We start from the raw sequence: 26,271 nt of genomic DNA on the forward strand, positions 1-26,271 counted from the left end.
GCCTGCGCGTCCGGAGCCTGTGCTCCGCAACGGGAGAGGCCACAGCAGTGAGAAGCCCGCGTACCGCAAAAAAAAAAAAGAATGGAGTTGGAGTGATAGCAAGAGGTTGGCGTGGAGAAACAAGAACAGTCCGCGCGAGCCGCCGCAGCTCTAGGGCCGGGGGAATTTTCACGTCGCTATAGCAACACCCCCCTTCAAGCGCACCCAAGGGGGAACTACAAGTCCCATAAGGTCCGCGGCTTCCCCCTCTCCCGGGGAGGAGGGGCACAGGGGAGCGCCGAACCGGCTTTACCTCTTTCCTGCAGCTTGATTGGCCCGCGGCTCTGGGAGGCGGCCAATGAGTGCGCTCGGGGAGAGCAGCGAGGCCAATATGGCTTCCCGCACCTGGTGACGGTTGAAGAAACTGTGTTAGGTCTCATGGAGAAGCCCCGGGGCGTCGAGGTGAGAGGTAGAGGACTACTCGTGACTGGGAAAGGGAACCCCGAGAGCCCCCGCTCGGTGGGCCCTTCTTTAGGCCTTTGAGCGACGCCTGGAGGGTGGAGGGTGGAAGGATGGATAAAAAGGTAGTTAGGCTGAGCAGGGCCCGAGGCGATTGGCGTTGCTTTTTGCTCCGGTTCTGCGGGGGCCGAGTAGTTGAGGGAGGAGCAGCCTCCCGGGCCTGGGGAAGGGGAATTGGGTTCAGAATCTGAGAGCTCCTGAATCTTCCTCCTCCTCCTTGTCTCACGGTGGTGTTCTTTAGGGACTATGAGGCCTGTCATATCTTGGTGGGAAGTAAGGGATGATTAAAGTTTACTAAACCCTCCGTGTCCGGAGCGTTCACGTGCACTATCTCCCAATATACTCAACAGCCCAGTGTCCCGTTTTTGTGGTTCAGGTAGCTGAGGCCTGGAGGGGTGGTGCGACCCCCCAGGAGGGTCACAGGACTGTAAAGTGAAGGAGATGGGCACTAAGTCCGTCAAGTTCCAAAACTCTACCAGGTTTGCTTTTTCCACTCTACCACCACCTGTAACCCACGCATCCTTTAATCATTTGGCTTCTGGTCACCTTATATTTGAATTTCCTTTCTAGCACGTTTGCATGTGTAGTTGTAAATATAAAGTGGAATCGCTCAAAAACTCTCTAAGGGTAAAGGAAAATAATCATACAGTGGAGAGTAAGAATGACAGCTCACAGTTTTAGAGCTGTCACTAACTGCTGGAAATGGAACTAGGCTTTGCATGTCATATTAGCATTCACAGCAGTCCTCTAAAGAGGGCTTGTTATTATCTCCATTGTACTGATGGAGAAACTAGGAGCAGTAAGGTTAAATATCTTGCACAAAATCACACAGGTAATAAGTGGAAGATCCTGGATTGAAACTCAGGCGTACCTGGTTTGAGAGCCCATGCTTTTAACCAGTAATAATCGCCAACATTTATTGAGCACATGCTGTGTGCAAGTCACTGTTCTGAGTGCCTTGCCCGTATTAACCCTTACTTCTCCCCCAAAGCCTATGAAATAGGTGGAATTGTCCTCATTTACAGGTGCGGAAATTGAGGCATTGAGATTGACCTGCTGCAGGTCATACGGTAGGGATGGTAGTAACTAGTAAGCAGTGGGGATGGTATTGGAGCCCTGGCCTAGAGCCCAAATTCTTCACACCTTTTCTACAACATGCCAGGTAGATTTATATACAGTATCTCATTTACATTCCGCAGCCTGGAGCCAAATATTTTTCTTGTTTTATAGATGAGAAAATTGAGACCCAGAGAGGTTAAATGACCTGCCTAAGGACCCACAGCTACTTAGGATCAGAGCTGAGTCCAAAGCTATTGTATATACCACAGTGCTATAGCTAGCGTGTCATTAGCCTCCGAAATCCTCTTTAGGGCAGTCTGGGCCCCAAATTAACTTTTTTTTTTTTTTTTTTTTTTGCGGTACGCGGGCCTCTCACTGCTGTGGCCACTCCCGTTGCAGAGCACAGGCTCCGGACGCGCAGGCTCAGCGGCCACGGCCCACGGGCCCAGCCGCTCCGCGGCATGCGGGATCCTCCCAGACCGGGGCACGAACCCGTATCCCCTGCATCGGCAGGCGGACTCCCAACCACTGCGCCACCAGGGAAGCCCCCCCAAATTAACTTTTGTCTGACTTAAGTTGTTTTTGAGTTGAATTACTTTGGTGTACATATGCTGAAGGGGGAAGAATGAGTTTCTAAAATACACCTTCCCCAGAAAGTCTTCATGAGGCACTTTGCTTAGGATATTTTCACATCCGTGTATTCTGTTTCAATTATGGTAAAATGTCATCACTTATAAATCCACAGAGAGACCTTGGTGAATTCCTAATACATGTTTTCTGTCTTGCTAAGGTATTCTTTTTTTTTTTGGCTTCACTGGGTCTTCACTGCTGAGCGCGGGCTTTCTCTAGTTGCGGCGAGTGGGGGCTACTCTTCGTTGTGGTGCCCAGGCTTCTCATTGTGGCGGCTCCTCTTGTTGCGGAGCACGGGCTCTAGGCGCACGGGCTTCAGTAGTTGTGGCACACGGGCTCAGTAGTTGTGGCTCACGGGCTCTAGGGCGCAGGCTCAGTAGTTGTGGTGCACGGGCTTAGTTGCTCTGCGGCATGTGGGATCTTCCTGGACTAGAGCTCGAACCCATATCCCCTTCATTGGCAGGCGGATTCTTAACCACTGTGCCGCCAGGGAAGCCCCTAAGATATTCTTTTGATTTGCAGTTGAGAAATGTATAAACAAGAGTAATGATCCTGGTGTTTGCAAAAGGGGTATTTGATTCTGCCTGCCACTTGGCCCAAAAGTGTTGACTTGACGAAGACCTGGAAAGGGAGTTGATAGCAGATCTGCAGCTTCCCTTCCCATACACTAAGCCAACCATAATTCCTTCTGCCTGCTTTTGTGTCACTAGGAGACTTCAGAACCAATGGAGGAGGAAGAGGAAGATGATGACTTGGAGCTCTTTGGTGGCTACGACAGTTTCCGGAGTTATAACAGCAGTGCGGGCAGTGAGAGCAGCTCCTACCTCGAGGAGTCAAGCGAAGCAGAAAATGAGGATCGGGAAGCAGGGGAGCTGCCCACCTCCCCCTTGCATTTGCTTAGCCCTGGGACTCCCCGCTCCTTGGATGGCAGTGGTTCTGAGCCAGGTGCCTTCAAAGTGTCCCCTGAAGAGGGGGAGGTTTCAGAGGCTGTGGAGGAAGAGGGGGATATAGGCCAGGTGGGCAGAGCTGTCCAGGTGTGAAGGGCTCTTTGATCTGATGTCTAAGGGATCAGATGTCTAAGGCCCTGGGAGAGAGCAGAGGCACCCCAAGTATCCCCAAGGGTCATTTCCTCTGCTGCAGTCTGATTTCAAATTGTGATTTCATTCTTTCTTATAATTAATATTTGTTCAGCACATATTAGATGCCAGTCATTAACATGGTGCTGCTTTTGCGATTGTCCTGTTCTCTAGGTATTGAGAATATAGAACACCTAAAGTGATCTGGTTACTATCTGGGAAGGGACAAGAAATAGCCTGTGGGTTGGAAGTGAGAGGGGGGGAAATACAGAATAAAGTGACCTCCGGGTTAGAGGGTTAGGGTAGGGGTGGGCCGATGAGAATCCCTATGAATCATCTGGAAGCCAGTGGCTTCAGAGATGTGATGCTTACACAGCTCCTGGACCCCTGTGTCAGGGCCTCCAGTGTGGGGACTGCCTGAGAAAATGGGGAGGCTAGATGGTCTGTGATGACATTTCTGTCTCCTGGTCCCTTTACTCTTTAGAAGAGGAGAATCTAATACTCTTTGCCACTTGTTTCCTTTCCATTCATCCTGTCTTCTCTTCCTTTCTCCCCTTGCTTTTATCTTTCTCCCTTCTATCTTCTTCCAACCATTCTCTTACAATCTTAGAACTTTAGAACTGGAACGAACTATTAGAGACCATCCAGTCCAGGGGTGCCATCGCCTGGCTGCACATTAGAATCACCTGGGGAGCTTTTAATGAACCACAGATGCCTGTGTCCCACCACAGACCAGTTAATTAGAATCAGGCTTGGGCATTTTTAAATGCTCCTCAAGTGACTCTGATGTGATATCAGGGATGAAACATTGATCTAGTTCAGTCTCTTTGTAGATGAGAAAAAAATAGGCCCACAGAAGTTAAATGATACGGGTATGTTTTTTCTTCTCATTTTCCTCTTTGCAAACTTCCCAACACTCACCTGTTTCCCCAGTCATCCTCATGCATTTTCCTTAGCCCCACCATTGACACATATAGCCAAGGGGTGCTAAGAAGCTTCAGGTGTACACACCCAAACCTCCTTCTATTCCAGTTCTGTCAGCCTTAGGGGGCCTGGGACTCACCTGATGAATGCAGTGCCCCAGGTTTTGAAGGGCCCATCATTTTGTTTGATTTGGAGTGACGATCAAGGGAGTCATGTGCTAAGTTCTCTTCCCAGCTGTCTGTGAGATGTGTGGTATCGTGGGTACGAGGGAAGCCTTCTTCTCCAAGACCAAGAGATTCTGCAGCGTCTCCTGTTCCAGGAGCTACTCCTCCAACTCCAAGAAAGCCAGTATCTTGGCTAGATTACAGGTGAGAGGCTATCACTTGGAAGACCCTTCCTGGGGCTGTGGGCGCTGAGACAAGAACAATCAGCAGACTGGCCTTGTGTTTTCACAGCACCGGTTCTCAAACTTGACTGCACGTTGGGGTCATCTGCAAACCTTAAAAAATATTGATGCTTGGGTCTTACTCCCAAAGATTCTGATTTAATTGGGGCCGAGTGTAGCCTGGACTCAGGGCCTTTAACGAGCTCCCCAGGTGATTGTCCTGTGAAGCCTGATGTTTATTGCCGGTCGCAGTGCCAGTTCTGCTTAGTGCCTCATACGCTTCATCTCTCACTTTGTGAGATAGTTACTATTATTTCCCTCATTTTGCAGATTTTAGTCAAGGCATAGAAAAGTCCTCAGTGAGCTAATAATGGTATTGTTTATAACTATAGTTTGGGGATACTTGCTATGGGCTTGGCACTCTCAGTCCAACCAGTGATCCCTAAAAAATGAATTTTTAAAGATTCCGATTTTAAGGGCTCAAAGATTTTTACTAACTTACTTAGAGGTACACAAATAAAATTGAAGAGCCAGGGTTTGGCCCCAGGTCTGTGTGGAATTTAAACCCAAATTAAAAAAAAAAATTTTTGGCCACGCCTCACAGCTTGCAAGATCTCAGTTCCCCGACCAGAGATTGAACCTGTGAAAGCGCCAAATCCTAACCACTAGACTGCCAGGGAACTCCCTCAACCTACATTTCTATTTCACTGATCTCTTTTTTTTTTTTTTTTTTTTTGCGGTTCGCGGGCCTCTCACTGTTGTGGCGGAGCACAGGCTCTGGATGCGCAGGCTCAGCGGCCGTGGCTCACGGGCCCAGCCGCTCCATGGCATGTGGGATCTTCCCGGACCGGGGCATGAACCCGTGTCCCCTGCATCGGCAGGCAGACTCTCAACCACTGTGCCACCAGGGAAGTCCTCACTGATCTCTTTAATAAATTATCTGGGCCTTTCTGATCAGTACTTAGGTTACAAATTACAGACCAGATCAGTGGCCTTTCACTTTGGGGGAGGATGCCTTTGAGCACCCGATAAGCTATGGTCTCTCTCTAGAACATTCATGTATGTTCTAGAGAGAGTCCATGGTTCAGTTCAAGAGCCCTTTGAAGCCCATTCTCTGCCATAAATTTGTAGGAGCACCAAAGGAAGGAGATGGCTGAGAGTTGACGACCCCAAGAAGAGGTTCCTGGCAGAAGCGGGGCTTAAAAGATAGAAAATGTGGGCTTCCCTGGTGGCGCAGTGGTTGAGAGTCCGCCTGCCGATGCAGGGGACGTGGGTTCGTGCCCCGGTCCGGGAGGATCCCACATGCCGTGGAGTGGCTGGGCCCGTGAGCCATGGCCGCTGAGCCTGCGCATCCGGAGCCTGTGCTCCGCAACGGGAGAGGCCACAGCGGTGAGAGGCCCGCGTACCACAAAAAAAAAAAAAAAAAAAGATAGAAAATGTGCCCCTCCCTGCGTGTGGCTCTGCCAGTCCCCCGCCCCTCTCCAGTTGAACAATAGCTCGGTGCTTGCTGAGTGTGGGCACAATAGGCGACCCCCACCCTTGCAGCTCCCCTCTGAGCTAAGCTTTATCATTGTTATCATCTTGATTTACAAATGAAGAAACTGAAGTCCCAGAGAGGTTAACTGGATGCCTGATTTAAACCTGTCCAAATCCAGAGCCTTGTTCTCAGCCTTTAGGCTACACACTCTGTCCTCCCTCCAGGGAAAACCACCTACCAAGAAGGCCAAAGTCCTGCACAAAGCTGCCTGGTCTGCCAAAATTGGAGCCTTCCTCCATTCCCAAGGGACAGGACAACTCGCAGATGGGACACCAACAGGGCAGGACGGTAAGACTGCAGGGACCGGTGCTCAGGAAGCAGGTTGGGTGCAGTGCCAGGACTGGGGTGGCCTCCCAAGGAGCGAGGATTGGAAAAGGTGGCCAGCTAGAAAGTGCCGGCCCAGGCTTGCTTTGGATTGTATCTTCCTCACCTGGTAATTGTGAAATTACCCCAGAAGATCCCTCAATCACTCTTAAATTGCCAGGACCTCTACTCTTGATAATTTAAAAGCCGAGGATTAGCTTCTTTTGTTTTGCATTGCCTTTAGCTCTCTGGCTTCTGTTTCCCTGGGGCAGTGGAGACCCAGATCTTGTTTGAAGAAGGGTGATGGGATAAGGGAGGAACCTTTCTCTCTTTCTGAGCTCGTGTAGCTATTTCTGAGCAAATGTAGGCATGAAGCGACTGCGCTAGATGGTCTGAGTTTCTGACCGATATTGAGCTCCCAGCCTCAAGGGTTGGAGGGGCCTAGGTGTGTGCACCTCCCACCCATTTAGATTGGCTGTGGCCAATGAGAGGTTGGGGGCGGTCTGAGGAATTTAAGCCCAAGGGTCTTTGAATTTCTGTCTTTCTCTGGGGAAGAAAGACCAGACATTTCCCTCTGAGTGTTTCCTCTACTCCTGAGAGTCTGGCAGCCTTTGGATAAGGCCCTCCGCCGTCCTGATGGCCGCTGCTGGGGCAGGTATGGGGTGGGGAAGGGACCTGCTGCCCCCGCCCCTCAGGCCCGGGGTCCTGGAATGGCTGCTGCCGGAGCTCCCAGCTCCGACCCTTTAACCCTCTCCCTCTTTGCCCCGCAGCGCTGGTCTTGGGTTTTGACTGGGGGAAGTTCCTGAAGGATCACAGTTACAAGGCTGCTCCTGTCAGCTGCTTTAAACACGTGAGTGCCCTGGGGACGAGGCGGGGGAGGGCAGGGGTCCTGACTGCTGCCACCGTCTCACCCACCCGCCTCACAGCGTCGGCACCGGGAGAGAACGGGGTGAGGTCTGGGTGCTCGAAGCCCAGCTTTGCCGCTCCCTCCAGCTTACCTTTCTGTCCACTTTTTCAGCAAGTCCTCCCACAGACCCTCAGTGAGAGCTTCTAGCCCCTCTGAAGTTCCCCACTTCGCTTATTTACACAATGGCACTTTGTGCTTTGATATCCAAAAGCAAACTTTGAGAATCTCTTTCTCCTTTTCCCCCATTTTTAGTGCTTTCCCGTTGAAAGCTTGGTGCTGTGAACTGCCCTGGGCCCCTTGGTTCCCGGGAGGCCAATGTGGATGCCTCCTGGAGCCCCTTCTGCTAAAGGCTCCCTGACTCCCTGTCACTGAGAAACAGCAAAGGCTGAGACTTGGAGGGCTGGGCTTGGAGCAGAAGAACTTAGCAGGCAGGCCTGAGTGGTGTCTCCTGCAGGCACAAAGAGAAACCGAGGGAGCGCTTTTGTCTTTGAACCAATTTTCTAAACCCAGGAAATCCAGGAGGAGGCCTCTTTTTTTTCTTTTTTTTTTTTGAGGAGGCCTCTTTAAACCCACTTCCTAGCCTCTAATTTCTGAGCTGCTACTGAACTCTGGGGAGGGCGCTGATCAGGGAAGGGTTGGCACTCGATGCAGCTTAACTCCTCCTCTCCTGTCTGGTTGCTAGTGAAGGTGCATGTCTTTCCCAGTGGGGGGAGCTCTTCGTTTCCTGAATTCTCTAGCAGTTCAGGCATTTCATTGCAGGGAGTTGCATCATACTTGCACTAATATATCTGCCTCGATATGCTCTGTAAAAAGCCCACCTGAACGTGCCTGAGCAGTATAACTGTTTCTGGGTTCTGTGATGAACCCAGTCCCTCCGGCCAGGGAGATGGAATGGGATACACTGATTGGCTGAAACCAGGGCTGAGAAGGAAAAAAGGAGAATCTCCCCAAAGGAGAACCAAAGTGCCACTGGCAGCAAAGTAAGGATTAGATCCTGGGGAGGCAGCCCCAAGCAGTCCAGTGCTGTCGGGGGCATGTTAACAGGAGGAGGAGAGGCGGAGAAAGGACGTGCCAGAGCAGTGGGTGGGCAGCCGGCTCTGTGAGAGCCAGCCTGGCGACAGCTGCGAGACCAGGGGTCGTGGTCCTAACGGCCCAGGTGGAGTGACGACTGAAAGAGGTGCTATTTGTGCCAAGAATGGCGCCTGGCACGTGGTGAGGGTGAGAAACTGCTAGGCATCGTGACTGTCATGCAGGCTGGCACAGCCATGGTGTGCCCGAGAGGATAGCAGCCAGGGGCGGCCCTGGAGAGCTTAGCACCCAGGACGTCTGACTCTGGGTCTCTGCCCAGCCCCACCCCCATGTCTTGCCCGTCTCTTCATCCCTGGTCCCCGGCCTGGCCTTCCACACACAAGGAGTGAGGGGCAACGCTGAGGGGCGAAGGAGGAAGGACGCAGACTCTCGCGAGGCCCCTCAGCCAGCTGCTGTCCTCTGCCAGCGCAGGTGGCTCACTGTCCCCCTTATAGGTCCCACTCTATGACCAGTGGGAGGATGTGATGAAGGGGATGAAGGTGGAGGTGCTCAACAGCGATGCTGTGCTCCCCAGCCGCGTGTACTGGATCGCCTCGGTCATCCAGGCGGCAGGTGGGTGTTCCTCCGGCCGAGGCGGGGTCGGGCTGGGCAGTGGCATCTCCAGATGGACAGGCAGTGGTGGAGCAGAAATCAGCTTCATAAAACAAACACAAAAACCCACCTGCTGGAGTTTCTGCCTCCCTTCTTGCTGTTCTTTTATCTTGCCTACCTTAGAGGGGACCACAGAGCTTGGCGAGTTTGGAAACTCCCATTTTTTAAGTTCGTTCCAGGGTCGATCAGGCTATAGAAGATTATTCTCCCTACTGTGCTGTGCTGCTTTCCGAGTACATGGCACGGGTTGGTTTTTACTCTGGCTGTTGTGGAAGGAGTTCTTGAAATAGGCAGCAGAAGTCCTGTTTAGGCTGGAGAAGAGTGAAGGCCTAAGAGCACACCTCTCCCTCCTTCTTCTCAGGGTACCGGGTGCTGCTCCGGTATGAAGGCTTTGAAAATGACGCCAGCCATGACTTCTGGTGCAACCTGGGGACTGTGGATGTCCACCCCATCGGCTGGTGTGCCATCAACAGCAAGATCCTGGTGCCCCCGCGGAGTGAGTTGATGAGAACATTCCCTGTCCTGGTTCTTGCGGGGCCCTTGGGAGCAGTTAGACCAGAACAGGGCCCACCTGCCTCCTTGCTTCCTGTCCAGCCTTGTCCCAGAGGCCCCGTGGCAGGTCCAAGTTGGGGGAGTCCGGTTTTATAAGATGGTGATTGCTGGCCTGAAAAGGCAGAAATAAGTTATTTAGGCCCCTCTGCTGCTCTCTGAGGCAGCTTTGGTGCCCCGTCAGTGGGAGCGTTGTCAGTCTGTACTCAGGGTTCTGCTCTATCTCTGCAGCCATCCATGCCAAGTTCACCGATTGGAAGGGCTACCTCATGAAACGGTTGGTGGGCTCCAGGACGCTTCCCGTGGATTTCCATATCAAGGTCTGGCAGTGAGCCCTGTGGGTCTCCTAACTGATCTCCTTCCTGCCCCTCTCCTGTTTGATCTGTCCTTTGTGCTATTCACTGGAGTATTTTTTCCAAGACTCCCTTGCTTAGCAATCTTAGTGGCTCCAGATTTCCTAAGGATGGATGGTGGGTGTCGTCTGCCTTCCCAGCCTAATAGCCTCCTCCCTGCTCAGACTCTGATCCAACCGCATCGATCATGTTGCTTTGTCTGCCATTTCTTCTTCTAGATCCTTACCTTGCTCATAGCATTTTCAGGAGCGTTCATTCAATAGATTTTATTAAGTACTTATTGTATACAAGGCACTGGAAATACGGAGAATGTGGACCCTGCCATCTGGGACTGTCCAGTCTGGCAGAGGAAATGAAGTCACACCCATGAAAAATTATAAAATAGCCTTGATTTTGAACCAGAGATGTGCCTCAAAATCATCTGTGTGGCATTTCATTTTAATTTTTTTTGTGTGTGGTACGCGGACCTCTCACTGTTGTGCCCTCTCCCGTCGCGGAGCAAAGGCTCCGGACGCGCAGGTTCAGCGGCCATGGCTCACGGGCCCAGCCACTCCACGGCATGTGGGATCTTCCTGGACCGGGGCACGAACCCGCGTCCCCTGCATCGGCAGGTGGACTCTCAACCACTGCGCCACCAGGGAAGCCCTCATTTTAATTTTTAAAAATTATTTAGTTCTTTAACATAAAAAATCATACACATGGTAAAAATTCAAAGGGATCACAAGGATATGCAGTGAAGACTTGGTCTCTTCCCCCTTTGTATGCCAGGCCTGCTGTTGCGCGGCTTGCTCACATAGGTGCCTGGGCCACATCTGGGGTCTCTGGGGCCCCTGACTCGGATGCGCGCACGTGTTGTTCTCATGCTGCTTGGGTAAAGCGTCACAGCAGCGAGCCAAGGGGATGCAGGGCAGGTACCACCGTGACGTGTGGTTGAGCTGGTCTTGTGGCCTCAGGACGAGCAGGTATTGAGGGAGGCTTTGTGGAGAAGACGGCATTTGAATTCTACCTTGATGGGTAGGATGTGGGCGGGCATGGAAGCCAGCAGTGGAAAATCAGATGGGAGGGTGGTTGGGGCCATCTCACCCAAGGCCCCGGATGCCTGGTGAGAACATGGGTGCTGTGGGCCTTAGCTGGTCTTCAATGAGTAATGGTTCCAAGTACCTCAAAAACAGTTTTTCCCTTATTTGAACGTACCAGGTAGTGCACATTTGCTATTCATCTCTCTATATTTTGTTAATTGTCATAGTCTTTTCCACAAAACTGCAAGCTTCTTCTCCTATATTTCCCATAGTACCTTGCACAGTGGACAGGGTTGGCGACTGAAGATGAGCTGGGCTAGTGTTAGGATGAGGCAAATGGCTGTGTGCAGGCCACCAGGAGTGTCCAGGTGGCCTCATCTCTGCTTAAATTAAAACGAGCTTGATTCTGGGCGGCAGAGCAGGGCTCTGCGTGAACAGTCAGCAAGCACACACTAGCTGTCACGTGCGTACAAAAGCAGCTGCCTCTGAAGATTGAGGGGTGGAGAGGATAGAAGGGGTGGGTCTGTGGAGGGAGCTCAAATCCAAATCCAATCCCTATATGGTAATCCAGTCCCGCAATATGGTAAGTGCTTCGTAAATGTTTCGACTGAATGCCCATCAGCCAAGGTCGGGGGGTGGGGGTGGTGTGTGTGTGTGTGTGTGTGTGTGTGTGTACGTACGTTGTCGAGAAAAAACATCAAGTGAACACTACCTCTGTGCCTAGTTCTGTGCTTGGAGCTGAGAATGTATAATAGAAATGACTCAAACCTAGCTTCTGCCTTTACAGACCTTGAGTTCCAGCGTGTGACCTTAAACAAACGAGGGCAATAACGCGTTGACGGGTCGTGGGCTGCACCAGTGGGTACAGAGGAAAGGAGCTTGTCAGGAAAGGCCAGCGGCGGGGAGGCAGCCCAGAGGGACCCCAGCCCAGTTCTCACCCTGTGTCTCTCCCTCTGCTAAATGGGCCTGGTATATTCCAGCCCTTGAGCTGAGGGTGAAGGATCTGTGTCCTGGTGGCTGCTTTGTGATCCTTGAGCCGCTCCCCCTCCTGGTGGGATTTGGAATAGCACTGCTCAGCCCCCGTCACGTGGAGACTGGGCTGCTTCTCCCTGAGCCCGCAGTGCCCTGGTGCTGGAAAAGCCCTACAGAGCTTACGTAACCATTCTCTACCCCCGGCAGGACAGCACCAAAGTCACAGCAGACAAAGAATCCCCTGTCTCGGGCTTCCCTGGTGGAGCAGTGGTTGAGAGTCCACCTGCTGATGCAGGGGACACGGGTTCGTGCCCCGGTCCGGGAAGATCCCACATGCTGCGGAGCGGCTGGGCCCGTGAGCCCTGGCCGCTGAGCCTGCGCGTCCGGAGCCTGTGCTCCGCAACGGGAGAGGCTGCAGCAGTGAGAGGCCCGCATACCGCAAAAAAAAAAATCTGTCTCCTCACCCAGGCCCCGCCACCAGGGCTCTAGAGCAGCTTGTGGACATCTTGGTCACTGTCCTTTGCTGTGTCAGAGGGGCAGGCATCACTACTGAGGTGCTATGAGAGCCGTTCAGAGCTGCAGCCCAGAGGGGCTGGAGCTGAAATTAGATGTATCGAGGCAAGGGGCACTCAGTTCCCTAAACACAAGGCTTGTGTGTGCCATCAGTAGGGGCCAGAAGGTAGAGGGGAGTGGGGTACCCGTGTGATCAGAGTGCAGATCCCTGAAAGAGCACAAAGCTGGACACCAGAACCAGATTTGCGGCCCAGCTCTGGCACTAACGAGCCCGTGTGACTCTGGGTAAGTCACGTGACCTCTCTGGGGCACCCGTTTTCCTTAGTCTGAAAAGCGATCTGAATTCCCATCATAATGACTTTCTGGCATTTTGGTGCACATGTTGTAAAAATCATATCATCAGTATCATCCTAGGGACTTGGGAGCCAGGGTTGAACCTGGCGGGACAGGAGGGCTCATCTACCTGCTTCCTGACGCAGTGTTTGCGGTGCTTCCACTCCACCTTCCCCATCCTCTGGTTACTCTTAAGCGACAGAACAGGAAGGTGGGTGGGAGGGTCCACATGACCCCAGCAGGCCTGTGTTCTCATGTCACTGCAGATGGTGGAGAGCATGAAGTACCCCTTTCGGCAGGGCATGCGGCTGGAGGTGGTGGACAAGTCCCAGGTGTCGCGGACCCGCATGGCCGTGGTGGACACAGTCATTGGGGGTCGCCTACGGCTCCTCTACGAGGATGGCGACAGCGATGATGACTTCTGGTGCCACATGTGGAGCCCCCTGATCCACCCAGTGGGTTGGTCAAGGCGTGTCGGCCATGGCATCAAGCTGTCAGGTTAGCAGAAGTCCCTGGCCAGCATGGGCCTGGCGGGGGCACATCTCTACACCCCACAACCACGCTGCACGGTAGAATCGATCATCTCTACCCTGCGGATGGCAGGACTTGACCAAGTATCCCGAGAGGTTGAGTGCCTTGACCAAGGATACTCAGGTTGAAGTGTTAAAAACTGGTTTGAAACTAGAGGCTACAGGCCACATCCCTTCCATGTGATGTGGGAAGAGCCTGGGTCCTAAGGGCCGAATAGTTCCTACAGAGAGCTTCTGGTCTAGGGGGCATATTTCTGGGGGAGGCATGGAGATGGCCCTGTTAGCAGCTTCACCTTCCTTTTCTCCCTTCCTCCCTCTGCCATTTCCCTAAAAGAGAGGCGCAGTGACATGGCCCACCATCCCACTTTCCGGAAGATCTACTGCGATGCTGTTCCTTACCTGTTCAAGAAGGTGAGGCACAGCCCTTGGGCACTGTCCCCTTGGCCACTGGTCCACTCCAGGCCTGCGGACCCCAGCTCTTCCCTGGGATGTCCCTTTCCCTCCCCGCTTCCTTCCCAGGCCGATGGCAGATGAGGCCTGCTTTCCCACCTTCTCCTGGGCCAGCCCGGAGATTCCCCAAGTGCCCCATTCCTTTAAGGTTCGAGCTGTCTACACGGAAGGCGGTTGGTTTGAGGAGGGGATGAAACTGGAAGCCATTGACCCCCTGAATCTGGGCAACATCTGCGTGGCAACCATCTGCAAGGTGAGCCTGGGGGAGCCCTCCAGCCTCCAGTATGGCTTTCTGCGGGCATGGAGGTGGCAGAGCTTCCCAGTTCTGGCTGCTCCTGGGCTACCTGCTTTCGTGTCAGGGTCAGAATCTGCTTTCGTGTCAGGGTCAGAGGTGCGTTGGACAGGTGCTTACTGAACACCTGGCCTGAGCCTGTCCTGGGTCAGGTGTAGGCCTTCTTGCTGCTACATGCCATCTCCTTTGAGTGCTGACCTAGTCAAGCCATAGCTGGGCTGACTTCACTGCAAACCTCTGTTATTGCTGCAGCCTAAAGAGCAAACAGCCACCCTTTGGCCCTCCAGGGGGTTATGCTGATTTATCCATCCGGCAGATCTCCAGCCTGGGCCCATGTGTTCACTGAGAACACACTGACAAGAAGACAGATGCAGTTCCTGCTGGCACAGCATTTGCTATCTAGTGAGGAGGCTAAATGATCTCACGAGTGTGGGTTACACCAGTGCTGAGTGCTCTGAAGCAGCTCGGGGAAGGCTGAGAACCAGCTCTGGTTGGATCCATCCACCTTGCATCCCCATCGTATCACCTCACCCTGGGATGGGGGTGCAGTTCAGGATACCATGTTCTGTCTGCCCTCCTCCCCTCCACCTGCTAGGTCCTCCTGGATGGCTACCTGATGATCTGTGTGGACGGGGGGCCCTCCACAGATGGCTCAGACTGGTTCTGTTATCATGCCTCTTCCCACGCCATCTTCCCAGCCACCTTCTGCCAGAAGAATGACATTGAGCTCACACCCCCAAAAGGCAAGATGAGCCTTACAGTTGGGAGGAGCAGGGTGGGGCCACTGGCCCCAATTCCTGGCCAAGCCAGACCCTTGGAGTTTGAAGTCTGTGAGTGGACTGGAGAGGTGACAGAGCTACCCAGGGTCACGACCACTAGCCCTTACTCTGGGCTGGCTCGGCCCCGTGGCCGGTATGTGGCTCGGTGAGCAGAGCTCCCACTTGTCCCTTTGGTCAGTGAGCACCTTGTGCAACAGGACCATGGTCCTAGAGCAGGTACCAGCCTGGCGGGGAGGGAAGAAGGCTGCTGGGGAGACTCCGGGGGGGTCTTAACCGAGCTGCAGGTGCCCCTTTGGCGCTGGGAGACCTTCCGGGACTCCCTCCCGCTTCCCTTCCCTCCTCGTCATCTACACTTTCCACCCCTGCAGGGTATGAGGCTCACACTTTCAACTGGGAGACCTACTTGGAGAAGACCAAGGCGAAAGCAGCTCCATCAAGACTCTTCAACATGGTGAGGAGACCAGCCCTGCCCACTGCCAGCGGTGGCAATTCCAGCCCCTTCTCTTTTCTGGAGTCTTTGCTACTAAGGTCCGCCACTTCAGGGGAGAAGTCCCAAACTCTGACATGGGCGCTGTGCTGAACAGTTCAGCTGGTCCCTTTCCCAACAGGGCCAGTGCCTGGGAACAAAATGCAGTGGGATCACTGGTCAGAGGAACCTCCCCCCGCAGGCATGCTCAGCCCTGCTCCCTCCTCCAGGTCTGCCCCGCTGGGGCTGGGCCCTGGCTGGCTTGGTCACTGCCTTTGTTCCCCCTTCCAGGACTGCCCCAACCATGGTTTCAAGGTGGGCATGAAGCTGGAGGCCGTGGACCTCATGGAGCCCCGGCTGATCTGTGTGGCCACTGTGAAGCGGGTGGTGCATCGTCTCCTCAGCATCCACTTTGATGGCTGGGACAGCGAGTATGACCAGTGGGTGGACTGTGAGTCCCCGGACATCTACCCCGTCGGCTGGTGTGAGCTCACCGGCTACCAGCTCCAGCCACCCGTGGCCACAGGTCTGGGCTCTCGCAGCCCTAAGGGGCTCTTGACTTTCCTTTTCTTCTTCCTTTCTGCCAACCACGCCCCTGCCCCACTCCCACCTCGTTCTTTGGTATGAGATCGAGAATCTCCTGGACCACTTCTAAGAAAAGAGTGACCCTTGTCTCCCCTCTCTGTCCTGACTTCTCTGTCTCCCTCTCCCTCTGGCCTGCAGAGCTCCTTCCTTGACCTTGCCCACTCTGTCATATGCTCGTGCCCTTGTGCACCCAGGTAAATTCCCTAGGTGCCTCCGAGAGCCCTGGTGATGAGGGTGGGAAGAAGGGACAGCTGTTGTCCAGTCCCTCTCCACAGCCCCCTCCCTGTTCTCATTGCCCAGCTCTGGCTTTCCTTCTGGGGGCGTCCCCTGTGTCAGGGAGGCCGGTGAGGGGCGGACAGGTATCTTGGGGTGTGACTACAGCCTGTGTCCTCTCAGAACTCCCTCCTTACCTCTTCTCCATATTTTCAACAACAGAGCCCACCACTCCTCTGAAAGCCAAAGAGGCCACAAAGAAGAAAAAGAAACAGTTTGGGAAGAAAAGTAAGTGATGCTCTAAAGCTACTCGGGATCAGCTGAGCCTGTGTCCCTGGGAGCGGAGGTGGGGCGTCGCCACCTAAGTCGCGCTCTTCATGGTCCCGCCCTCTCCTTCACCCCTTGCCCCATGGGCCCAGCCATCACCCTGTGTCTTCAGGGACCCGGAGCATAACTCTTCCATCTCTGGCAACGGTCAGGATACCAAGGAAAAGAGACAAGAGACTGTATTTGGGGTGGAGGGAGGCCACGTGTAGAGGCCATGTTTGAAAGTAAAAGGTACGAAAGGAAATGGGTGGAAGCTGCTCCCTGAGGCTGTCGTTGTTCCCTCATGACCCCCAGGGAGTGGGAGGAAGGGCGGCCACTGATCTTGGGGACCTCTCCACAGACAGGCCCGTTCTCAGCAGGCCCCAAGCTGAGCCACAGGCCAGTGCGGTGAGGTGGGCTCCCTGACGTGGTATCATGCAGAGGAGAGGATGTCCTGAAGGGAACAAAGAGGAAACAGTGTGGTCCCCAGGCAGGATTAAGATGCTGTGAGGGCGTGGAGGTGACCAAGCGGCAGGACCCTGTGCCGCTCAAAGTGTAGGGCTGGGAATCACACTCCAGACGTGGAGAAAGCGAGGATCAGAAAAGGGAAGCTTAACAACCATGGCAGCCAGTGGGGGGACGTGGGTGTCAATCCCTTGCTGGAGGCAGCCTCTGAGCCTCAGGCACACAGCCCTGGGGGCTGAGGTCAGAGTTGGGGCCTCTGTCCTCCCAAACTGGCACTTTCCCCTCTGCCGTGCTACCTGACCACTGGGCAAGACCCAGCCTTCGTGCGTCACGTGGATGCATCCTTATCCCGGATTTAATTCTGTGTTTATTCAAAGGAAAAAGAATACCACCAACCAAGACCCGGCCCCTCAGACAGGGGTCCAAGAAGCCCCTGCTGGAGGACGACCTGCAAGCGGCAGAGAAGAAGATCTCGTCGGAGCCCGTTCCTGATGAGAGTAAGAGCCTCCCACGCGGGGTCAAGGTTGGGGGCGGCTCTGGTGCTCAGAGGCCAGCCCCCTCCTTCCCGACCTGGGCACAGAAGAGTAGAGTCAAGTTTGAAGGGAAGTTTCTGGGCACCAAGCAACCCTTCTCAGACCACTGGGCCTGGAGGGCTTCCCAGACACCCACCCCCAGCTCTGAATGGAGCCGAGTGTCTCGCATGGCCCTCTCCACCTCCGGCCCCAGCTCATGTGCTTGGCAGGGTGGGCAGCCTGCCCGGCTGGGCTGACGGGACCCTAGGCCTTCTGTGCTGCCTGCCCCCGCAGAGGGGGAAGGGGCTTCCCCTTGCCATGTCCTGAGGGCCCGTCCCTAGGAAGCCTGATTTCTTCCCCAGATCCTGAGGCCACGCCCTTCCCGGAGTTACATGCACAATCTCTTCTCCCTGCCCCCCACCTCTCTTCCTCCTCAGTCATTACCGTGCGTGTAAAGGAAGAGCATCTCGACGTGGCCATGCCTGACAAGGCCCCGAGTCCAGAGCTGCCCGTTCCCATCGAGAACATCAAACAGGAGACAGACAACTGAGACTTCCTTGCTGCCCACCCAGCCACCCAGCTGGCAGCCAGCCCAGGGCACCTCGACGGCCACCACCCCTCCACCCCACTTTCCTCTGGAGACTGAGCCTTTCCGTGTGAATGCCGCCTGGTGCGGTGGGCGCTGGGCAGCGAACGAACACCCAGGGTCTCCCGGACCCGCCCTGTCGCCTCTGCCCCCTCCCAGGCAAGGCCGGCGTGACTAGGGCTGCTGAGACCCGCAGACTCGCCTGTGAGCAGCTCCCTCTCCAGCTGGAGTTCCCGAAGCTCTTCCTTACCAGCCTCCGTCCACACCCACCGTGTCCCTCAATTGCCAGGGGTGAGGGGCCGCACACTGGAGGACAAGTTGGTTGGTGGGGGGGGTGAGCTCAGCATGCCTGTGTGTGTGTGTGTGTGTGTGTGTGTGTGTACGTGTACGAGCACACTCAGCGTGTGTTTGTGTACAAGCACACTCAGCATGTGTGTGTCTGTGTGTATGTGTGTACGAGCACACACATCCCCTGAGGGAGGCTGCCACCGGCATTGAACTTAACCCGCTCTGGAGCCCAGCGGGGCTAGGACCTGTCCTTTTCATTCCCCTGTTAACCAGGGACGGGTCTGGCCCTGTCAGAAAGTCACAGGGCTGCGACAGAGTAGGGTGGTCAGCCCTGCTGGCTGAGGTGGCCCTGGAGGAGCTCCTGGAGGAGGGGACACACTTCTGGCTCGTTTTCCTCACTGTTCGTGTCCTTAACTCCGTAACATGTTTTGAATCCCCTTCTCTCTGAAGTACCTTCTAGAAGTTCATCTAGCATCTGCCCAAATTTCAGCTGCTTTTTTTTTTTTTTCCAGTTAGTCTCCTTTGAAACTCTCTCCTCCCTCTGATCCATCCTCTCTTCAAGAGACCCTCTTCCTGGAACCTAAGGTGATGGCAGGTGCTGTCCTCAGCCCTTTTCTTTCCTTCTACATGTTTGGGGAGAGACGACACAGCAGGGTGGGTCCCTGTGTCACCCCTATAAGGGCTGCAGCTGTGCCTGGCAGGTATCTGGCTCCCTGGACTGTCAGGTGCTTGCCAGATGGGGTGCTGACCGTGGATGTGCTCAGGACCCAGCTGTTGGGTGTCATCCCAGAGATGGAGTGACCAGCCCAAGGGGAGCTGATTTCCTGTCAGTTCAAAGAGAATTTGATCCTTTTTCCTTTTCTAAAGACCCTCTGCAGGCCCACATGGTATAGAAACCGGGCCCAGAAAGCACCCTCTTGAAGCCTGAGTTCCCCAAAACATGACTAGGTGTGGAACACAGTGACGACCAAGGACGGGACAGGTCCCAGGACAGAGGGGACAGGTCCCAGGACAGAGGGGCCATGCCTGACCCCACCCCCATCTCACACACACCAGACTTGAGTGGTGACGGGTCAGTCGGTGGCATCAGCCCCCAGGGGAGGAAGGTGGCATGTGTGTGCACTTCATCTCTGCCTTTGTTGAGGGTAAACTGCCCAGCTGAGAATAATTCATCATCCCAGATGCCCTTGCTGCTAATGGGTCCAGTTCTGACTGAAGAGCTTCTAGGAAAACAGGACTTGTATGGCATTTTGGCCTTCGGTTACTTCTTCCTGAATGGAGAAGTGAAGCCTACAGGTGCCATGAGCACAACAGGCAGAGCTGGAGGGCAAGATTAGCTGCTGCTGCGGCCCTGGACTGTCCTCCCATACTTAACTTGCATGAGACAATTGAATCCCTTTCTTGCTGAAGTCCAATTTGTCAGCGTCCTGTTCCTTAGAGCGAGAGTGCATTCCGATATGCCAGCCAACGGTGTCAGTTATGAAAACTGGGTGAGTTCACACATGAAGAGTGCAGAACTCAAGTGTCATCTGTCATCTCCAGAGCTCCCCGTCTCCATAGCAACAACATGCTATATTCTCCTTATTTATGTTTCAGCCATTCCCCTCCCAAAACCACAGGTTGCAGAAAGCCCAAGGCCATGTCTTGTGTGCCCCTCGTGCCCGGCACAGAGGTGCCCTCAGTGAGTATGTGACAGTGTACATAACGTGTTGCTGGGACCTAGAGGTTAATTTGTCACAGATGGAAGTGTTGACCTCTGGGACATAATAGATCAAGGCACAGAATGAACCTTGTTCCTCAATTGCCCTTGGATGGAACTAAAGGTCTCGATGTCTCACAGCAGCGGGGCCACCTGATGGCTGGGAAATATCCTAATGAACAGAACCACTTCCACTCCCTGCTCCCACTGCTTGACAGCCTGCAGCAGCTCCCTGGTGCAGATTAGGCCACGTGCACACACCGGAGGAAGCCCCCTGCACCTTCCTTTACTATCGCCCCATCTGGACCCTCAGCTCTGCTTGAGGGACGGGAAGCAAGGGGACTACCATTTGTGATAGCCTCATATGCCAGGCACTAGTTTACAGGCGTTCACACAGCTTGCTTCATCTTCACAGTAATCCTGTGAGGACACGCTAACTTCATTTTACGCTAAGAGAGAGGACTTGTGGCTTGACAACTGTTAAATGACAGCAGTGGGAGTAAACCCAGGCTTGTCTGCCAGGTGCCTTCAGCCAGGCACATCCCCCAGCCCAGAACACCCTGCCAGGGCTCAGGGCCCTTATCCTTCTTCGATGACTTGGTATTCCCGGGAGGAAGCTGCCACTTTCAACAAAGCGAAAACAAAAAGCCCGTTTGGTGGAGTATCTCCATGTCAGAAAGGGTGGTTGGATGGGGTGGCCCGCGAGGCCCCATTCCTGTCGCAGCTACATTGGCGTGGGGGTCGTTTAATCAGAGTCCTGACCTGGAGGTGAACCCATCGAGGCTGCTGCTCCCGAGTCAAGCTCAGCATCCACGCTGGTGCTGTTCATCAGCACAACTCCCGGCAGAAAGTGCCGCCCAAGTGTTCACTGAGTATGGCCGCTGTCATTGACCCTGGTTCCAGGTCTCGCTTCTAAGGCCGAATGCTCACCTTCAGCCTGGGGTCTTTTTTTTTTTTTTTTTTTTTTTTTTTTGCGGTACGCGGGCCTCTCACTGCTGTGGCTTCTTCCGTTGCAGAGCACAGGCTCCGGACGTGCAGGCTCAGCGGCCATGGCTCACGGGTCCAGCCGCCCTGCGGCATGTGGTATCTTCCCGGACCGGGGCACGAACCCGTGTCCCCTGCATCGGCAGGCGGACTCTCAACCACTGCGCCACCAGGGAAGCCCCCAGCCTGGGGTCTTTTTAGGCGTTCTTCCTCACTCCCAGCCGACCTCCACAACGAACACTGCTTCGGGTTGAATTAAGTCCCCACGAAGAAGATACACCTCAGAAGGAGACCTTATTTTGAAATAGGGTCTTCACAGGGGTGATCCAGTTAAAATGAGGTCATTAGGGTGGGCCGTGATCTAATGACTCGTGTCCTCATAAAAGGGGAATTTGGACACATCCAGCAGGAAGACGATGTGGAGAGACACGGGAAGACATCATGACGGTGGAGGCAGGGATGGGGGTTGTGCTGCCACAGCCAAGGAACATCTGGGGCCCGCAGAGGCTGGACTGGGCACGGAAGGACCCTCCCCTCGAGGCCTCAGAGGAAGCACAGCCCCACCAGCACTTTGATTCCAGGTTTCTAACCTCCACATCAGTGAGACAATACATTTCTGTGGTTCTGAGCCACCCAGCTTGTGGTAGTTTGTGGTACTGCAGCCCTAGGGAACTAATACAAACACCATCTGATGGTCCCCAGGTGCCCCAACTCTTCAAGCTGCGGGTCCAGAGGCAGGCAGAGCCCTCTCCCCTCCTTCCCAGAGCCCCCCCTGTTCTGGTCACGGCTTTCCTCTAAGGTCTGCCTCCCCTACATACCCTCACCACCCAGCACAGGTCGCCACGTGGAGGGGTGCCCATGTCCTGCCCACTCTGATGAGCTGTGAGATTTTGCTACAACTGAGCGTTCCAGTGTGAATGGGTTTGTCTGGACAGCAAACATAACGTCAAGGGGGTGATGGAGTCCGACCCGTGGCACCAACCACACACCTGCACTCCTGCTCTTCCCGACCGAGGGATGAGCGAGGCCCCAAGATCAGGTGGGAACAGGCTGAATCAACAGCAATCCAGCAGTAACAGTCACTGTGGGGTTCTTATGGATACCTAGGGTCCTGGGATGCTGCAGCTTAATCGGAAAGGCCATTGTCCCGTGGGATGAAAGAGTCATTTCCTTACAAACCCACTCTGGGCTTAGCCCAGAGGTGGAGGAGGTAAGGAGAGGGGGATAGACATTTTTGAATGGAAGCAACAGGGTCATTGCCCAGATCTAGAACCTCATGAAATTGGGACCAAGACAAGTCAGACCCCTGCTACCCCAGGGGCTTTAAAACCTGACCCACCCAGCAAGGCCTCCCTGCACCTGCCCCCCGCCAACCTTGTTCGCTCCCTGCCGTCCTCCCCTCATGGGTGTCCTCCGGGCACTAGGCCTGGGGGCCGGCGTCCGCTTGGCCTTCCTGGTAGCCCAGCCCGGGCAGGCTTCAAAGACAGCAGCTGCAGCCTTCACCCTCTGGCCACGGGCATTGGGAGGGGTGGCACAGGTGGCCCCCACGTGCAGGTTCAGCCCAGTGAGCCACCTGAGGAGAAAAGGGGGTTCGGGGAAGCTGCTGTGCTGAGCTTTCCTGAGGAGAGCAAAGAGGTCCTCAATGATGTGGGGGCAGTGGGACTCGGCCACTCACCAATTATGTGACCCTGAGCAAGTCACTTCAAACTTCAATCCCCTCCCTGTAACAGGGGGCCAGTAATAAACAGTCCCAGAGGGCTGAAGACCCAGACGCTCTTCAAAGCAATCTAGATAAGCTATCTAATTTAATGTAATTTTTACAACCACCACCAGGAGGTGGATGCAGTCGCTATCATCCCCTTTCCAGATGAGGGACCGGCACAGAGAGGCCACGTGGCTCAAAGGTAGCTGGTCAGTCACAGAGGTGGATTTGAAACCAGGTCACCAGACTCCACCGTTCTTGTTGCTTTCTTAGGCGATGACGTAAAGTGCTCACACACATTTACTAGGTCCCACCCCAGTAGGCTGGGCAGATTTCATTCCCACTTTATAGATGAGGGAACGGGCTCAGAGAAGCCCACCCAAGCCCCGTGGATGCTTGGCTCCCCCAGGAAGGGTAGCTGGCCCTGGAAGGATCCTCGACAGCCAAAGGTGCTCAGATGGCAGCAGGGCTTGACTGAGAGCAGCTGGGGGGTCCCCAGCTGGGGGGTTCAGTTGGGGGTGCTTACCTGTGAAGTGGGAGCAGCTGGCAGTCACAGTGGAAGGGATTGCCACTGAGGTCGATGAGCTCAAGCTGGCTGAGGCCAGGCAGGGCGGGCAGGGCCTGCAGCTGATTCTTTTGCAGATGTAGGCTCTGGAGCCGGGGCCCCAGGCCCAAGAAGGCCCCAGGAGAAATCTGCAAGAAGGTGCCAGGCCCTGGTGTGAGCTCCTGCCAGGCCTGTCCCACCCCCAGGCCTGGGATGGAGCCTCATGCTCCCCATGCAGAAGGGGAGGAGAGAGCCCAAGATGGGCAGGAAGGGCAGTGCTGGGGTGGAAACCCAGGCTGATGCCAAAGCACATGCCCTTTGCAAGTCACACAGACCCCCAGTCCATGGTTCTTTCTGCTATGCCTGGACCCCCGCTAATGGCGAAGCTCTGCCCACAAAGTGTGCAACAGTAGGTAACCCCACAGATCCACATTCCTCCCTCCTCCAGGCCTCGGCAGTGCCCTCCCTGCCAAGCCCCTCCGTGTGGCACAGCATTCCTCCTGGTCTGTGGCCCACACCTGAGCTCCCTGGGGCAGGCGCAGGGTCGGGCTCATCTCAGGGACCCCACGCCCAGCCTCGGGCCTGGCACTGCAGGGGCGGCAGTGTTTGTTGAGTGAACGCAAGCTGCGTAGACCCTCGCGCTGCCTCCCCTGTTCCCCCTGTGCCCACCTGCTCCAGGCCACTGCTGTTCAGGAAAAGGTGTTGCAGCGAGCGGCCCACGGGCCAGAAGGCCCCATCTTGCAGGGCCCTGAGCGGGTTCCCCGAGAGTTGCAGCTCCAGGAGGGCAGGCAGCCCCTCCAGGGCCGCAGTGGGCACCTCTTGCAGCTGGTTCCTGTCCAGGTGCAGCTTCTCCAGCTCCTGAGCGGGGCCCAGTGCCCCGGGGGACACTTGGGTGATGCGGTTCCCACTCAGGTAGAGCCAGCGCAAGGCCCGCATGCCTGCCAGGTCCCCCAGTGCCAGGCGGTCCAGAGCGTTGTCCTGCAAGTGCAGGGAGAAGAGGCTGGGCAGGGCGCGCAGGGCGCCCCCTGGCACCTGCAGGAAACGGTTGCGCTCCAGATACAGGTAGCCCAGGCAGGGCGCCCCTTCGAGGGAGGCAGCGCTGAGGCTGGAAAGCGTGTTGTCCGAGAGGTAGAGGTAGAGCAGGCTGCCCAGCCCCGCCAGGGCGCCTGCCTCCAACTCTGTGATGCTGCAGTGCTGCAGGTGCAGCGACACCAGCTGGCCCAGGCCCGGGAAGGCCTCTCGGGGCACCAAGGGGAAGTGGTTCTGCCTCAGGTCCAGGAGCTGGGTGTCGTTGGGGAAGCCGCGGGGCACGACCTGCAGGCCGCGGCCCTCACAGCCGCTGTGCCGGGACTCAGGGGCGCACACGCAGGCGCGCGGGCAGGGCCCGGCCGCCCCAGCCTCCTCCTTGGAGGTGCCGTCAGGGGCACGGGGCCGCGCGGCCGCCACCTCCTCCTCTTCCTCCTCCGCCCCGGCTCCGGGGCAGCGCAGGTCCGAGGGCCGCAGGGCGTCCAGGGCCTCGCCGCGCAGGCGCCGCGGCTCCCCGCACGCGCCGTCCGAGCGCACGCGCGCCCGCGCCAGCCACTGGAGCAGAGGCCGAGCCCGGCAGTCGCACCGCAGCGGGTTCCCCTGCAGCCGCAGCCGGCGCAGCTGCCCCGGGCCCTGCAGCGGCTGCAGGGCATCCAGCTGGTTCCCACGGAGGTCCAGGGTGTGCAGGCGGGGGCAGTGGGCAAAGGCCCTGGGGTCCAGGTCCTGCAGGGCCCCGTGGTCCAGCCTCAACTCCCGCAGGCCGGGCAGCACCAGCCCGTCCTCCTCGCCCGTGTAGGTGAAGGGGTTGTGGCCCAGCTCGAGGCGGGCCAGGCCGCGGGCCTGGGACAAGGTCGCCCCGGGCAGGGACTGCAGCTCATTGTGGTGCAAGCTGAGGCGGCGCAGGGCGGGCAGGCCGGCCAGGGCCTCGGGGGCCAGCACGCTGAGCGCGTTGTGGGACAGCTGCAGCCAGCGGGCGCGCACCAGCCCCTGGAAGGCCATGGCGGGCAGGTAGACGAGGGCGTTGTGGGCCAGATTCAGCGTGGCCAGCGCGCCCAGCGCCCCGAACGTCCCCGGCCGCAGCTCCTCCAGCAGGTTCCCCTCCAGCTCCAGCCGCCGCAGTGAGCCTAGCCCGTCCAGCGCCTCCTGGGGCAGCGCGTTCAGGCGGTTGGAGGCCAGGTTGAGGAGGAGCAGGCGGCCCAGGCCTCGGAAGGCACCCTCGGCCACCAGCTCCACCTGGCAATGCCGCAGGTCCAGGTGTGTCAGGTAAGGCAGGTCCCGGAAGGCAGCTGGGGGGATCAGCTTCAGCATGTTGCCCTGGAGGTCCAGCCGCTGGGTCAGCTGAGCAGGGAGAGGTAGGGGAGGCTGAGCGGCACCAGGACCATGGCCTGTGCCCCTTGCTAACCCTGGCCTTTGCACGTGCAGTTCCCTCACCTGGAACACTCTCTTCCCCCTCACGTTTCCTTCATTCTCTTCATCCTGCTCCCTGACACCTCCTCCTGGAAGCCTTCCTCCCCAGCCGCCTGGGTATCCCCTAGTCTAGCACTTTTCACATTGAATTGTCACTGCCCCTTTATTTTCACTCTTTTCCTCTAGCTCTTGACTCCATAGGACAGAGACCATACCTTAGTCCAGTATATCCCCAGTTCTCTGCTACAGGGCCTGTAATTAATTCAGTGCTGTATCTATATAGGTCACCTAACTTGTTCTAGTTGCATAGCATTTTAAATAGATTGTCTCCCTGTTGTTGGTTATTATCATTTCCATTTTACAGATGTGAAGACTGAGGCTCAGAGAGGAAAAGTGACTTGCCAAGGCCTCCCAGCCCGGCAATGGCAGATCCACTGGTGCCAGCCCGGGCTCCTCCTGCTGTCCCCCCCACCCCATCTTGTGCTGACCTCAGGGATGGCATTCGGCACCTTGGTGAGGTTCTGGTGCCGGCAGGCAACATGCCGCCTGGAATTGTCGCAGACGCAGGTCTGTGGGCAGCGCTGGGCAGCTGCATGCCAGGTTGGCCCCAGTGGCAGCAGCAGAGGAAGCAGCAGCACCACGGAGACACTCTGGGGCCTGGCAGAGACAAGAAGGGTCAGGTGTTCACAGGAGCAAGGG

The 26,271-nt window shown here is 55.8% G+C and overlaps 2 protein-coding genes across 2 annotated transcripts; one reads left to right on the forward strand and one right to left on the reverse strand.

The window, feature by feature from the left end:
- Positions 1-402: 402 nt before the first annotated feature.
- Positions 403-18,261, forward strand: L3MBTL2 (L3MBTL histone methyl-lysine binding protein 2). Its single transcript, XM_079714706.1, has 17 exons — positions 403-441; positions 2,898-3,132; positions 4,422-4,555; positions 6,274-6,397; positions 7,183-7,262; positions 8,843-8,960; positions 9,361-9,495; positions 9,780-9,868; positions 13,005-13,236; positions 13,603-13,679; positions 13,867-13,971; positions 14,606-14,753; positions 15,158-15,240; positions 15,547-15,781; positions 16,276-16,341; positions 17,202-17,321; positions 17,774-18,261. The coding sequence occupies exons 1-17, from the start codon at positions 418-420 to the stop codon at positions 17,884-17,886; spliced, it is 2,118 nt and encodes a 705-aa protein (XP_079570832.1). The 5' UTR covers positions 403-417; the 3' UTR covers positions 17,887-18,261.
- A 3,955-nt stretch (positions 18,262-22,216) lies between these two features.
- On the reverse strand, positions 22,217-26,222 carry CHADL (chondroadherin like; the record flags this gene model as incomplete). The annotated part of the gene is made up of 4 exons (XM_079714615.1): positions 26,061-26,222; positions 23,809-25,503; positions 23,122-23,288; positions 22,217-22,466 (listed from the first exon to the last, which is right to left on the reverse strand). The coding sequence occupies exons 2-4, from the start codon at positions 25,471-25,473 to the stop codon at positions 22,217-22,219; spliced, it is 2,082 nt and encodes a 693-aa protein (XP_079570741.1). The 5' UTR covers positions 25,474-25,503; positions 26,061-26,222.
- Positions 26,223-26,271: the final 49 nt, after the last annotated feature.

This window comes from Hyperoodon ampullatus (genome assembly GCF_949752795.1).
Source record: "Hyperoodon ampullatus genome assembly, chromosome: 11".
NCBI classification, from domain to species: Eukaryota; Metazoa; Chordata; class Mammalia; order Artiodactyla; family Ziphiidae; genus Hyperoodon; species Hyperoodon ampullatus.

What these genes read in the sequence shown, in the direction of transcription:
- L3MBTL2 (XM_079714706.1), top strand. Translation starts at nt 418, where the DNA reads ATGGAGAAGCCCCGGGGCGTCGAG. An exon ending in GACACCAACAGGGCAGGACG is followed by an intron (nt 6,398 to 7,182) that starts GTAAGACTGCAG and finishes TTTGCCCCGCAG; the next exon opens with CGCTGGTCTTGGGTTTTGAC. An exon ending in CATCAAGACTCTTCAACATG is followed by an intron (nt 15,241 to 15,546) that starts GTGAGGAGACCA and finishes TCCCCCTTCCAG; the next exon opens with GACTGCCCCAACCATGGTTT.